Raw genomic sequence first — 16,461 nt, forward strand, 5'->3', positions numbered from 1 at the left:
AAAACAAAAGGACCACGTAAGATGTTTTTACAAGTCTTTTTCAATCTGGCTGCATTTAGCCTGTAAAACAGCTTCAGATAAGACTTCTGTCATGAAATTTGCTAATTGGAATAATTAATACAGTTATTTGAGAAATTGAATGTTATATCCATCATTAATAGAGGCTTAATTCCAGCTGCATGTTTAGCTTGATTTGACTAAAATTTATTTCAATACATACTTTATACATATATTTAGCTCACCAAATGTATCTGGCTCACTTTCATTTTCACATACTATAGAATTTTCATCAAATTCTTTGGTGAGAACAGCTCCAACTTTTCTCATTGGTATAAGATCTTAGGTTCCTTTACAGTAGGCAAATATTTGGAGTCAATAGATTTTCTCTCATAGTCTTGTCTTTCTTTACTGGCTTTTGGTTAGGTAGGAAAATAGTAAAAATAGACAAAGGAGCCTGAGTGGTAAAACTCCTGCTTGACAGTAGTTTGACAGGATTAGCTAAAGAAAGGAAGCTGTCTAGATTTTCCAGTGCTCAGGGATATGTCATAGGTTCAGAAAAGGAAGACCACAAGGATTTCTGGTCAAATAATTCTGTCTGTTCTGCAGTTCTTAAAGCTACTATCGAGTTTACAACTTTCTTCATAAAGATAATAATCTGCTTATCTTACCTTCTTTATTTTAAATTTTCTTTTGTCCCTATATGGTATTTGTGTGTGTATTCATATGTGTGAATACAGGTGTGTAGTAGTGTAGTGTGTCGGGATCAGAGGACAAATTTGTGTGGTGAGCCTCCTCTTTCACCATGTTTGAAATAGTGTCTTTTGTAAGCAAGCGTAGCTCGCTCATGATCTTTTGGAGATTCTCCTGTCTCAGACTCCCTTCCCTTGTAGGAGAGCTGAGCTTGTGCATTTTACTCTTTACATGGGTTATGAGAACCTGAATGCATGTCATCAGGTCTGCATGATAAGTGCTTTATAAACTGAACCATTTTCTTTCTGGCCCCTTAACTGCTTATCTTAGAGACAACAGGATTCACAATACAAATATGTTCCAATGGGCAATAATTATTATTAATTGAATTAAAATGGCAAAGCTTAAATTCTATTGCTTTCTTTTTAGCGTCTCTCTCTCTCTTTGTGTGGTGTGTGTGTGTGTGTGTGTGTGTGTGCATGTGTGTGTGTGCATAATGTGTGTGTGGGGCATGTGTGACACAGCACATATGTGAGGGTCAGTAAACAACTTTGTAACTGCCCGTGGCAACTCTTTTGTGGAAAACCAATGTGAAAAAGACACCAAAGACAGGAAATATTCATGACTTACAAGACAATAATGAGGAAGGTGAACATATGGAAATTACTAAAGTCAACATCAAGAGGCCAGTGACGAAGGGTGTATCAGCAGTTGCAAATAGTCCTCAAGAAAATATTTTCCTTTCCTATTATTCTTCTAGCTATGTCTAAATTACTATTTTTTACCAAGTCTATATTACTTCAGCTTGAAAGTGTAGCTTGACTTTATTTCAAAAATAGATATCATTAAATTTATAACAGCAACATCTTTTGTTAAAAGTTAGTTGATAACTGTGTTTTGTGAGAAACATTTTAGAGTTTAGTTTAATTTTTTGTACTTTCTTACCTGTTGTGGTTTGATTGATAATAACTATGAATATTCTATATACAGAGAAATGAATAGCTAGAAAATTTAAATCTCAATGGACGATTGGTACTGATATTTAATGAAAATGGAAAAAAATGAATGGAGTGGCATACAGCTACTATGGCGTGTGTGAAGGTTCCCTTTTATCCTGATATAAAATTTGTAAGTGGATATTGAAATAACTACTATGCATAGGTAGCAAGCTGGTTTCCTAATGCTGGTGGGTTAAAAATATAAATGTATAAAGAAAAAGGGATTAACAAATAGGTGGGGGAGGGGTTTCCTTCAAATGGATGGAACCCATTCTTTTGAAAGAAAACTCCCCTCTTACCTTGGTCCTGGAGCTGGTTAGTTCTCCTCTGTCCTCCTCCTAGGGGAGAAATACCCAAAGTTAAACAATAATAGAACATGGTCTTGTATTAAAGTCAAGTTCGGTTCTGGCCAACACCTTCCTCAGGTCTCACATGACACTACCAACTGTCTGATATGATGGGGCTTCCACAGAATCCAACTGAAACCCATTTTAAATATTAAGCCAAAGGGAATGAACAAAGCTATTTAAGAGGGGAAATACAGAGTCCCCTGCTCAATTAGTCTGTCTTGTCAGCGTACTCTAATAAACTTCAGGCTGGCTTGCAGCAGGGAATTTCATGGGATGGCATTCCTTGGGCAAATGATCAGCAGGAGTGATAGGGTAAGGGATATCAAGAGTTCCCAAGGAGAAGGAGGTGTCCTGATTTATAAATTATTGTGCTATGCACAACACTGGGTATGGAGTTGCACTTAAACTGATCCTATAAAAATGATTGTAAAAACTAAAAATAACACGCTGAGGGGATATTAGATTAGAAGAGGGAAGTCGCATCTGAAACAAGAAATCAGGTGGGATTTTTGTTTTCTTTTGCTTTCATCTATCAACAAAGCTTAGGCTTCAGTTCATGTGAGCTCCTTAGAGCACCTGTGATTGATTAGGACTCCTGGTGTCTTTAGAGAGATGGACAACATAGTGACAGAAGCGTGTGTCTGGATATTCAATAATAATGGCCCCAGTAGCACTTAGTCATTCATCAGCTACATGACATGTGTTTCCATAGAGTCACGTGTCTGAAAGAAATATAACATTAACTCCAAATGGTTTCTGGGATCAAGTCTGAGAATGAATTCATTTACATGTGCTTGTATATGACAGCTATTACTAAATATTTACTTTTCATTATATAGTCTCTGAAATATTTGAATTATCTTATCTCTGTTGAGGGTATTTCCTAGTTAACTGATCTTAAAGTCAGTTTACAGTTACCCTTTGGCATAATTTCAGAGATGGTGGGTGACTGGCTCCCATATAAAATCAAATACCAGACAATTGATTGAATTCCGTGAGACATGAAGGAGAGTAGAGACCAAGAATGAGCCTGAACCCATACAAGATCATGTGCTATTGTTATTTAACTTTGGGTAACTTATTAAAAAACTTCATCAAGTAAAATGACATCAGGTGAGCAGTTGGATGCATGTTGGAACCTCAGTTTGTCCCAGTATGTTAAGAGACAGCAAAATGAGGGACATTGTCTACAGTACCCTAATGATCATTTTGAAGATGTTCAGGGGGAAAATATTATGGCAAATTCTGTGTTACATCAGCAAATCTCGCTTCCATCTGTCACTCCATCTGGTTTGCATTGGACTCACCCCATTAACTTTAATGACCTTCAAATTTCATGATATAAACACTATGTAATAAAAGTTTCCAGTTGCAACACAATGTTCTTCTTTATCATTAGTAAATACACTAAAATGTCTATCCTGACAATCTCTTTCCCTCCTAAATATTATAAAATCATATACTACTCTTTTTCTGAAACAAATACAAAAAAAGTAAACCATGTTTAAAATGAAAAAATATACATTTTATCTAATAAAACACCTATTTCATCCATAGTTGTCACTGTTTTGAACTAAAATCTTTGTGTTTAGAATAATATAGGAATCCAAGAAAGAAAGCAACTGTAGATACATTGCCTGTGTTGAAAAATTAGAGTGACCGTGCAGCATTTACACCTTAGGGGTAAATGGTGACATTGCCGAAGTTACTATAATGTCCTTTCAAACCATCTTCTCCAGTTTTATATGTTGAACAGTCATATTATATGGGGGGAATTCTTTGTATCACATCTGCATATGAAAATATAAGACTTGTTCACAATAATATTCAAACAAATCCTGCTTGCATTTTCACAGTAACTCTACCTTTTATAGATTTTGTGGGTTTTCTTACACATGAGTTACCAAAAGTATGCAATATCTATTCACATAGGTGTGTAAGACCTGCATCTCTATCTGAGAAATACCTTTACAAACACCTTCCCATTTCACAATATAATAGATTAAAACTAAAGAGGTGGCTTATTCAATTTTTCAGGCCAGATATGTTCCTATCCCCTGAGACTGACTCTCCTAGTCTTACAGCTCAAAAGGGGTCTAGAGAGTTGTGAGACTGAAATGCATCATCAGGCAGCCTCTCACCTGAAGTGCTCTGGATCAGGGAGGTAACTGGTACCCACCACGCCATAGTCGAAGAGACTGAGAATCTCTTCTTCGTTTTCTTAATTGAACAAGTCAGCTATTGGAGATTGTTGGACAGTTATTTTCTGTCTTAGTGGGAAGCAGCTTTAACCACGGTGAAGTCTTTCTTTGGCTGATTTGTTATCGAACTCAGTGTAATTTCCTCAGCTAAGTAAGAATTTATCATATTTTGTACCTAATTTAAATTTATGCAAACTTGAGTCCTATGAGGATATATTTTAATGTGCCTTGGTATTATCAGTGTTGACAAAGCTGAGACAAAGAGAGAATTTAAAGATCTGTATTCATATTAAAACATACATTATTTTTGTAAATATTTTCCCATAAGAGCACTGGAGAGAGGAGTCAGAAGACTTCAGCTCTAACCTCACCTGGGGAACTCCGGGCAAATCACCTAACCCTTATTTACAGTGTCATCCCTAAAATGAAGTGACAGAAGGGAGTCAGAGGGGTACATATGTTTGCAAAGAGTGACGTTACACTGCAGTGAACATTTCACTTTAGAAGGAGACTACAATGATTTTTAATGTCTAATATGAGTCAAATTTAAACACCTTTTAAAGTGAGTAAATTAAACAGAAAATTAAATGATAGATGAAGATAATTTTTTGGCCAATGTAATCTTGTCATTATTATACTATTTAGTATAAAGCAACTAATGGTTGTGGGGGACGATGCCAGGCCGGCTCTCTTTACATCCTGGAGTCTTCCAGGTAGCTTCAAATGAAAAGAGACACTGTCTTAGTTCTCTGGGTACCGGCACCAAGTTCCCTTATGGATTTTTATTACAAAATTTTGTTTCTATATTAAAGATTCTAGTGATAAAAAAGCAGATGGCCAGGTAGTAGTGGCATACGCTTTTACTCCCAGCACTTGGAAGGCAGAGGACGGCAGATCTCTGTGAGTTTGAGGACAGCCTGGTCTACAAAGCAAGTTCTAGTACAGCCAGAACTGTTATACATAGAAACCCTGTCTCAGAAAAAACCTAAATATTAAGAAAAAAAAGTGGGAATGGTGACAACACCTTTCTGAATTTTTGAAAATGCTAGCTGTAAATATCTGGAAAGACAGGAGTCTGAGGGCTGGAGCTGATGATGTCCCTGTTTCATCCTAGTAGTTGTGTGCTATGAAAGCATACATTGAAATGGTGCCATAAAATTTTTGGAAGTGAACTCCATTCTTTGTGCATCTCTTCCTAGATTTTATATTCCCAGAGATTGAGGGATTTGTCCATGCAAAAGAAATGATGTTCAATTATGAAAAAGTCTACATTTCAAAAAAGATAAGCAATAACTAACAACATTTCAATGTTTTGCTAGTCTACTCTTCTTTTATTAAAAAAATGTGTTAGTAGCCAGGCAGTGATGGCTCATGCCTTTAATCCCAACACTCCGGAGGCAGAGGCAGGTAGATCTCTGTGAGTTCGAGACCAGCCTGGTCTACAAGAGCTAGTTCCAGGACAGCCTCCAAAGCTACAGAGAAACGTTGTCTCAAAAAACAAAAAAAAATATGTTAATCAAGAGATTGCTTGCATCTCAGATGGCTCAGGCATCTGGAGATATGAGAGATGACTTCCTACTTAGGTGTTTACCTGCATGTGACACTGTATAACAAAGGAATCTTAGATGTCTGTTAGTTCATTCTGAAACTAATAGCTAGAGGTCTATTTTGAGCCTGAGGAGAAACCTTTAAAGTATATGAACTTCAGTTTTCTTATACTAAATTAATGAACAGCATAATTCGAAACAGAATAATTAATATTCTCTATATTGTTTTATAATTACTCAACTATTTTATCTTCCCTTTCTTAAAATGAAAGCATAAATCTAGTTCCATTTTGGCTGATATTATCTTGAGACACAAGAAGTTTATCCCATCTGCAGTGGTGGATGGATGGCTTCTCATACATTCCAGTGAAGTAGATAGTGAAGTAGATTTTCATGTTTGCAGAAAAAACAATACTCATCTATGATATCATAAGTAAATGATTATTATCAGCATAAAACTGGATTAACACATCATTGCAGAGAATGCTACACTGAGGAGTGTATTACATTTTCATAATATGGTAAGTTTTAAGGCAGCTGTTTTCAACCTGTGGGTCACAACCCCTTTGGAGGTGGAATGTCCCTTTCACAGGGGTCTCTTAAGACAATCAGAAAACACAGATATTTACATTATGTTTCACAACGTTCATGGAATCACAGTTATAAAGTAGCCTTGAAAATAACTTTATTGTGTGGTCACCACATCGTGAGGATCTGTATTAAAGGGACAGAGTATTAGGAAGGTTGAGAACCACTGCATAAAGGGTAAAGTCATCTTATATTTTTGATTGTGAGCCTAGCCTTTAACAACTGAGCATCTTATATTAATGTGCACTTTACTATGTATCTCTCCAAAGCTTTAATTTGTATGTATATATGTGATAGAAGATATTCTCTGTCTTCTTAATTATTGCCCATATAAAGAGACTTATTCAACCTTCACTTTTCCAGTTTCTCCCTAATTTGTCTTTATTCTATCAGGTAAGAGTGTTCTGGAACCATAAGGGGCAGGGATCTATTGCAGAATAGTTAGGCTTTTCTACTTTCTCCATACTTATAAGAGCTACTTAAGAACTGTGATCCTGAGCAGTCTGAACTGAAGGGCCCAGACCGCCCCTACCCTGCATGCTTTCATTTAGGAAGATGTATGAAGAACTGCATCTGCAAACACTGCCATAAAACTTGCTACTTGACCTTTGATGATGCTCTGAGGCTGTACAAAGAGCTCAAGCACATGTCTGATTGTAAAGGCCAAAAGCTTGTCATCTATAGAAGTCACAGTCCTATGCACTAAGATGTTGTCAGGAAGTTTTCCTGACATTTTCTTTTCATTGAGGAGCCATTTTTAAAAAAACACTTTAAGAACTACTTCATAGTTATTGTGCAAATCTGTGTTCTAGAGAATAACAAGCAAAACCTGACACTGGAAAATTGAAACCTTGGTGTACAGGCAAATTCAATATTAAAGGAAAAAATGGAGGGATGACTATGCGTCACTCAAATCTGTTTTGTGCATTTCAAAGTGCAAGAATACAATGTTCTCACACACTAACCCTACGCATACATTAAGTTTTATTAATACCTCCTTGTAATGATGCCAAAGTTGCTCTTCCTGTGTTGGGAGTAGAGTCATCTTTATGCCTGGACACTGACTCACTCTGGCCAAGTACACTTATGGATGTTGAAAGCTTCAGGTGGCCAAATTCTCTGGTGCAGGGTGTTTGTCTTGCAGATAAGACTTAAATGAGAGCAACATGTCCGTATATTCTGCTCATGTTAACAAGTCCAGTTCAACACAAAATCAGAAACAACAGGTCCAGGACTACTGGTATCTGCTGCTCATTTGTCTGCCTCCAAGGACGTTGAATTTCTGTATTTCTCAATCTTCCTTTCTGTTAGGAGACCCTTTCTGATACTGCACTTTGTCTAGCTGGTTCCTACTTTCTCATGTGAGTATCTGTATTATGCCTACTTCTAGTTCTTCACTTCACAGAAACGTCTGAGGAAATGATTTCATTTCAGTCCCATTGTGAAGATTTGTAAGAGGGAATTCATATCTAGCTGCTTTCCACCATGGTAGAAAGAGATGGTTCATACGTACAGAAGCCACCATGCATTTGCTTTTGCCTTCTACATGCTTAAAAATCTATTATCACTGATTTATTTATGAGCTTTTCTCTTTTGTGTACTTAAAAATCTACTCTCATTTATTATTACTGATTTATTTATAAGATGGGTCTCGTGTATCCCAGGCTGGTCTCAAGGTCCCTATTTTCTGAGAATAACTTTGGATTCTTGATCCTCCTATTTCCATCTCCCAAATTCTGGCACCAGAGGTATATACAAAACAATGGCTGATTTTAATTTTTAGTTTCTATTGAGCAAGTGCATGAATTAAAAGAGCGATGGTTTGAAATTTCCTTGAATACCAGAACTGGGGTCTAGTCTTGATTTTCTTATCAAATCAGGCTGCAAAACTTAGACCCAATAATTTCTACTGTAGAAATTTCATTTTATTAAATATATCATTTTGAGGTAGTAGAAACTAAAATAATCACAAAATGCCCACTTTCCCCCAAAGTCCCTAAAATATCTTATAAGTATAAAGATAAAAATGAAAAAAGAACTAAACACTAAATTTAGCAACTTTTCCACTTTGCATTCAGTGCTCAGATGTCTACCATTTGTCCCCAGAATGAGCAACTTACAAATCACACGGAAAAATCTCAGTTGGAAGCCAGCAACCATCTATAGAGTGTGCCAGAGGGTTTGGATCTAATGGGAAGGAAGGTGAGAACATGTCATGTATGGCATGTCATCTAGAAACCTAGGGAAAGAGCTTTTCAAGGCAGCTATCATTTCAACCATTTTTTTCCACTGCAGTAAAGCTAAATTTAAAACCTCAAAATTCTGATAGTTGCAGAAAGTTCCATGTTCTCTACAGTGTTCAAACATCTGAGAAAGGAAGGATGGAGGAAGTGGGTCCTTTTGTGCCAGAGGCGTCAAGGACACCACAGAAAGGCTCATACAATCAATTAACCTGGGCTCACAGGGGCTCACAGACCTAGGCACTGTGCATATGTGTTACAGTTGTGTAGCTTAGTCCCCTTAACAGCGGAAACAGGGGCTATCTCCAACTCTTTTCCTGGCTTTTGGGATCCTACTTCTCATACTGGGTCACCTTGCCCAGTCTTAATACATGGACATGTGCTTAAGTCTTACTGCAACTTGATATGCCATGTTTTATTGATAATCATAGGAGACTTGCCCTTTCCTGGATGGGGATTGAAGAGGAGGAAATTGTGGGATAGGGGAACAGGATGAGGAAGAGGGACTGGGAGGGGAGGATAAAGGGGATATTGTGTCCATAATGTAAAATAAATACATGAAGAAAAAAGAGTTGTTGTGATTAAGGTGTACCTTCACAACAATGGAAACCCTAAGTAAGACAATACTCAACCTCATGTCTTTGTACTTCTAAACTTTTCTATATTTATATTAAGTACTAAAAGTTGAATAGTTTTTTTGTTTTTGTTTTTGTTTTTTTGGTTTTTACGAGACAGGGTTTCTCTGTATTGTTTTGGAGGCTATCAGTCCAGCCCGGCCTCGAACTCACAGAGATCCGCCTGCCTCTGCCTCCCGAGTGCTGGGATTAAAGGCGTGCGCCACCACCGCCTGGTGAATAGTTTTTTATGTAAAAACAAAACTTGGTTCTCATGCATAGTGTGCAGCAAGCTCTGTTTCTCGAAACTTTTAAAGTGCGTCTGAATTATGATAACGCATATCTTACAAATTTTGCCTTGTAAAGTGGTTCTATAGAATAATACATCTTCTCTGGAAAAACGTGAAAGAAAGTTAATTTTGGTCCAAACATCGCATGAAGCCAGTGGTTCTGCTAAACGCTGAAAGAGAAAGTCTAATAGAAGATGGTGTTTTCTGCTTCCTTTCCTTAGTATTCAATCCCACATTCCATGCTGCTGTGGCTCAGAGTGCCTGTTGCACAGTAGCCACAACAGGCCTGGTTTCCAGGGACTAGCTCCTGTTACTATGAGCTCCTGCAGCTGAGCATCTCCAAGTCCAGCCAGGCTTTAAAATTTTCAGAATTCATACTCTCAAAGTTATACTCTTTGGAAACACCACCCTTTTCCTTTGATGTTAGAAAAATTCTCTATTTTTGACACAGTTCTACAAACATCTTCAGAGAATATAAATTGTACATGGGAATTATTATTGTCGATAAAAGCACTGAAAACTACAGGATTTTAATTTGGGTTTAGGTATTTGGATAAAAATGTAAAGCCCCATAAGGACCAGAATAAGTCAGCAGATGAGACTCTGCTTTATTCCTTGTGGTTGCGTGAAGATGCTAGAGAATATGAATATTTTTAAATGAACATTCTCATCTAAAAGATACATAATAATTCAATAATTCGAACATCTCTATTAACCAAATCATTCTAAACAACTTTTTAATAGATTTATTTATCACATGGTTAAGTTGATTGCATAGTAATTAAAGTAGCATAGAGAAAGTAGGAAAGTTGATGGCATTTTCAGAATAATACAAATAACTTTATTGTGGTATAAATAGTTATGGCCAATTGGTGTAAAAGGTATCTGAACCATGGTGAATTGAATGTGCAGGTGACAGTGTAGATATTATTAACATTAAAGTTAAAATAATAAACTTCCTCTTCCACCTAACCTTTACATTTTATTATAATGCCTCCTAAAATCCATACTTTAAAAATAACCCTTATGAATATCCAGTCAGAGAAAGCTTTCAGGGTAATTTTGGGTAGTCAAGGGTCCTGGAGAAGGGATAGGGAAAATGCCACGGAAAGGAGAGAACCCTAAAAAGGAATGTGCATTTACAAAGGGGATTCAGGAGAAATAAAAAGACCCATTTACCTCATACTGCTCATTCTTCTGTGTCATTTAAGAACTGGAGAATCTATGCTAAAATATAATAACCAATAATCTCAGAGCTGTCCACAACTGAATGCTTAACATCTTTAAGATTTGCACGTATATCCAGTGGACAACATCCTCAGTGAAGTCTTTCTGGATGGTGAAAATCTGTTTATCACTGTGTACCACTCATACTGGGTGACCTTCTGATTGTTTTCATTACCTGGGCTTGCACTTAGGGCCCAGGGCTAGCTGTTCAAGCTCTATACTGCTGTCTCAGCCCCTACAGAGACATTTTTTCACAGATGCATCTTTACAATAATCTTGCTTATGCTTATTTTAAAGCTCACAGTAAAGAACAAAGTCCTGACTATCTGTTCTGAGTGTATGTCACTGGATTCCTCTTTTCTGTGACATTTATTTTATAGAATTTTAAACAAATAGTAAAGTATGGAAGCTTAAAACACTAAGTGAAAGGACATGGCCAGTCATTTGCCAGACTTGTCAGGTTATCCTTACACAACACAGAAGGAAACACTGCTGTTTCATCTTTTCTCAGTTGCTTAGTAAATCAGAACAGAGGTTGTAAGGAAGCTGAAGTTAATAATAATGACATACACATATCTTACCATAAGCAGAACAATTACTGCAAAGACAAGATTGAAAAAAAAAGTTTCTATGGGAAAACAGCTTGAAGTTACTGCTAAGACAGGTCTCAGGGACACCTGATGATCATGTGCCCTCTAGAGCTTGCTTTATGAATGCAATTAATGCAAGCTTGTTTCTATAAACGAATGTATGCAAAAGATGCTATTAGGTAAACTCTGTATTGGTTTTCCCATCTAGAAAGTCAAATCTCTTAGGGGAAGGAGAAGGAGAATCGCAATTTAATGGGCCTTTCTTGCTTCCATAGCTGGGTTTGGGAGAGTGGAGATGTAGAGAGAGAAAGGTGAATACTTTTAGCCTTTCATGTCCCTTCCGGTGCAATCAAAGACATGGGCAAAATGACTGTGGTTTTGGAATGCAGGGGCCAGCTTGCTCAGGAAACTGTGGCATAGAGAAAACAAAATGCATAAACGAACTCCCCATCCAGGAAGCGGGTTTAACAATTGCCTCATTAACAAGATCTAGCAAGAACAGGAAAAGAGTGGGAAGCCAATCACTCATTATTATACAGTTCTGGACAGATGAAGCCCCTCAGCATTGCCCTAAACAATGCCTGTAGTGTAGATTTGACAAAGTGGCACATTTAAGAGGAAACTCTCTAGTCATCAATGGGAGGCAGACTCACAGCATTTTAGGGCCAAAATCAGTCCCTGAAGCTTGACTTTATCAGAAGACACAAGAAAGAGGACAAGACAGCTATATCCACCGAGAATTAATTAAAAGAGACAGCAGTGAATGAAATCAATAGCCTGACCACGGATCTACATACCAGCCATAGTTGCTTTCACCCTTCTATTTTTTGTAAGTTATTTACATTGAAGTGTTCTTGTACTGCTACCTCAATAGAAGTTTATCTGATACCTGACTTAATGGAAATTTTTATAACACATTGCACAAGACATGTCAACAAAGTCTAAACATCTGGTAGCAGCTTAAATTTCTGAGTGGCTGAAATCTCTTTAGTTAGGGTTATGCCATGGGTAATTTATTAGTGTGGTGTTTCCCTGATTATTTCTTTAGTTTTATATGGAATAGGTGTTAAAATAAATCAGAGATCACAGCTGCCTGAATCTGTACTCAAATTTGTCTTAGTTGACTACTTTTTGTAACTATTTCCTTTGAAAAGTTTCCCATTCACAGAATATCCTTCTTCATACACTGTATTGAGTTAGTATAACCCTTCCCAGTATCCATATTTGTTTCTCAAATATATATCTCAACCTTTCCCCAGCTGGGCACACCCAAGTACATTGCAGTACCCTTTTTGAAGCCAATGAAAACAATCACAGGGCATTGGCATTGCTTTCATTATGGCTGGGCAATAGTACAATTCTCATTACCTTCAGTTTTCAATGGCTTACCAGAGACATCACTTCTCAAGACAGGTTCTTGGTTAAGCCCTTTAGCAAGGCCTGTGATTTCCTCTTGAATCTGTGCTTTGTGCTTCTCTCCTAAGCAGCACTGAGACCAGAGTGATTTGTCAGTTATCACTTGCGGTGGGCTTTAGCCCCAGTAGGTCCAAAGCAGCCTTTATTACTTAAGGAAAATAGGAAATTCTGCTTTCTGGGTGTAAACATGAATTTTCTATACTGGGAACCGAAAGGATGCAAAGGGCAGATTCGACCATTTTAACCCATTCTTGTAATGCTTTTCTTATGAGCCCCTTAGAAGAGTCTATCTACAAACATTTTTGAGTCATACTTTTTCTAACTTTACAGATCTTACTTATACCACACTCCCTTAAAAATATATGGGAGTATGACCTGAGTAAGCACCATAAAGCCAGAGCCTACACTTCCTCTAGGTCTGGTTGGCTTTATAAAAGGACATGATTTCAAACAGTACCAGTCCAACCTCTCCATAGTCTGAAATAGAATGATGCCATATCAAACAAAACACTGAAATGGAAAAAGGAAATCTCTCTGTTGGAAAGAGTGGATTTCTTCTTGCTGAGAGTCTAGCAGCCAGACATAAGATTTAAACATAGCAATAAAATGTAGAGTCACTCCTGACACAATGGTAGCAGGCAGCATCAATTGTGGGCAAAACAACAGAAAAAGTTGATGAGATCTAGAAAAATATAAAACCCATTATTTAGGCCCACTTCAAGCAGCTAGTGTTCAACCACGTTGGTTTTTATATGGCCTTCAAAGATTAATGTCAAATATGATCATTTCAGAATTAAAACAAAAAAATAACTTTTGCCTGACTGTTGATCAAAAGTATGAAATGGAGAAAAGGAAAATAAACCAACAAACATACTATTCACACACAAAGTAAAATAATTTTTTTCAGGGACATCAGGGAAGGTGGAATACTATAACAATGCATGATCTATTGTTATACTATTCCACCCACCTTAATGAGGAACCCTTGGGTGTTGCTACACCATAGCCTTTGGAATCCAGGTTTCCTCCCACTTTCATCGTGTCACAGGGCTTTCGCTGCTCAATGTATTCATTCATCGTGGACTCCAGGAGAAAGGCAAATTTGCCCTTGGACTTGCGGACACGAGCCACGCCCTCAGCTGTAGTCCTAGTGAACACAGACGGCTCTGCTGATCGCATGTAGGTCCACATCTTTTCATACACTGCTATTTTTGATCTCTGGAGGGAATGCAAATAAAATTCAATACAGGAAAGAAGGGAACAGCATGTTAATAAAGAAAAAAAATCGAGGTTATGGTAAGTCTTTGTGTCATTCATTTTGTCTGGCAGAAACCTAACTCTGCCCTATATGATATGACAGACTATGGACACCCCCATGGAGGGCCTCACCCTCCCTGGGGGAATGAGGGGATAACGGGGGGGGGTTGGGGGGAGGGCACGGGAGGAGGGGAGGGAAAGGGAGAGGGACCTGGAACTGACTTGTGAAGCAACCTTGTTTCTTATCTAAATTTAAACTGGAAAAAAAAAAAAGAAAGAAACCTAACTCTTCAGAAATTGAACTCCCAAAACGCTTAGGAAATCAACCAAGAGCCAGACATTTATAGTGATGATAAAAAACATGTAACACTTGTCATAATAATTATTACACGCTACTGTTTCATTGTTTGCTGCTGTTATTAAAGGTAGAAGGTCCTGAAAAGCACTGGACATTTAAGAGCCCACATTCTATCATATTCCTGATGAGGCTAGGAAGGACCAGATTAGACCTGACTCATGCTTCTGTAAAACTCTTCTCAGGTCTGCATTTGAGGTAGAGTAGAGTCATTTTCATTTTATATACGATTTTTTCATGCCTCAAAGGTTCAGTTCACACCAACTTAGCCCTTAAACTTTAAAGAGACAGAGGATAAGTGCTGGAGTTTATGAACTGAATTCCCACTGAGCAGGATCCAAGCTCGAGACGACTCACATAGCTTGAGGATGAATATGACAAAATAAACAAACAGAACAATACACTGGACTTTACAGACATGTGGTTTCTGTTTTCATACTTCATTCTGTGTCATTCTAGCCACGTGACTGTCTAAAATCTTATTTATCTTAAAATTACTTCTGTCTCCCTTTATTCTACTCAATACTCAGTTTACTTGAGTCTTTCTGGATTTTAAATTTAAATTTTAGTTAATTTTTATTATTGTGCTTGTGTATTCTGGGGTGTGGTGCCAGCCTACACATGTGAAGGTCAAATGGCAGCTTTTGGGAGTTTGTCTCCTTTCACGGGTTCTGGGTATCAAACTCAGTTTTGAGGCTTCTGCGCCAAGCAATTTAAGCTGTTGAGTCATTTTAACAGCTCCCAGATACATTTTTATGTGAAAAAATAGCCACATGAACTCAACTGTTTCCAAAAAAATTCTACACCACTAATGTTAGGAAAATTATTGCTGCATTCATTCTCTTTAAAACTGAGAAAAAAAGATGAGTCCATACAGTGTCTGTGATGACATTAGAAGAGCTAAGCAGAAATTTTGAGGGGCAGACTCAATGGGAAGAGGTCAGATGAAAGTAAATTATGGGAAATGCTGGGCCTGTCTTGTCACTGTGGCAAGGTTTAGAAATGTTGACTCTGACCGAAAGGGGACTGACTTTGACAAGATCACACACACAGACAAATTATGAGGGGAGTAAAAACCATAAATCTAGAAATAATAGCCCTGGCCCTGCTTACCTGGGGCTGCAAGTGTGTTTGGTAATGGGTGAGGGCAAACAAACATTTTCAAACTTAAAGAGATGGGCTGAAATGAGGGACATTCTGCACACCCAGCAAGCTAATTAGCACAATGGTCACAGACATTTATATCCCTAAACCTTTCAACTGTGGAATCTACTTAAAAAGTCTGGCCAGGCGGTGGTGATACACGCCTTTAATCCCAGCACTCGGGAGCCAGAGGTAGGCAGATCTCTGTGAGTTCGAGGCCAGGCTGGACCAACAGCCTCCAAAACAATACAGAGAAACCCTGTCTCATAAAACCAAAAAAAAAAAAAAAAAAAAAAAAAAGGTCTGGCATGGGAAGTAGATATGCTCAAGGTAATGAACATAGGTCATACAAAAGTCATTTTGTAAAAATTAAAAATGCCAGATCTGTTTGTTTCATTGTTATTGTGCAACAATGTCCAAGAAGCCACTAATTTAAGGCATTAATGTATTAGTTCAAACAATCCTTGGAGTTTTAATAATGCCACTTTCAGTCCTCATATATGAAGTATTGTACATACTACATTTATGAGAAAAAGTATATCATGCATTCTAATGCACATTTAGCTACTTTCTCTGTTAGTGGCGTATGTAGCAGGGCCTGTGTTCTGGGGACCTCTCATCTATGTCTTGGTTGGTAATATTCTAAACGTTGAGCTAGTAGTCTACCTCACTTATTCTTCCATCTTGCCGATGACTGAAACAGGAACAGGATTCAGCTTGTGTTGAAGTGAAAATCAGTGTGTCTGAGTCAGGTGTGTAATGTAAAAATGCTTGAATAGCATGGCTTCCATGAGTGACATGTAGGATCCTTTTGAAAGTATAACCAAGTGTGCAGAACCTCAAGTATAGTGAGTTTCATAATGGGGTAAAGCCAAGGCAAATGCATATATAATTTTCCCCCATGAATGGTCAAAGTTGTTTTTGCAGTGGGTAACATCGTGCAATGCTGCCGGTG

General features: G+C 37.7%; 1 protein-coding gene across 10 annotated transcripts in view; it reads right to left on the reverse strand.

Annotated features, from left to right (window-relative positions):
- The window catches only part of Gria4 (glutamate ionotropic receptor AMPA type subunit 4), a 361,933-nt gene that overhangs the window by 29,462 nt on the left and 316,010 nt on the right, over positions 1-16,461 (reverse strand). For 7 of the 10 annotated variants that reach the window (XR_005872745.1, XM_040734754.1, XM_040734752.1 and 4 more), the window contains exon 14: positions 13,722-13,969. Coding sequence is in view for 8 of the 10 variants with exons in the window: in XM_040734754.1 (XP_040590688.1) it covers positions 13,722-13,969 (248 nt within the window). In the remaining 2 variants the exon portion in view is untranslated. Of the gene's footprint in view, positions 1-1,987; positions 2,027-6,208; positions 8,562-12,724; positions 13,970-16,461 lie in introns of those variants that run through there. The other 3 variants (XM_040734759.1, XM_040734758.1, XR_005872746.1) reach the window with 2 other exon arrangements.

This window comes from Mesocricetus auratus, unplaced genomic scaffold (genome assembly GCF_017639785.1).
Source record: "Mesocricetus auratus isolate SY011 unplaced genomic scaffold, BCM_Maur_2.0 Super-Scaffold_100040, whole genome shotgun sequence".
NCBI lineage: Eukaryota > Metazoa > Chordata > Mammalia > Rodentia > Cricetidae > Mesocricetus > Mesocricetus auratus.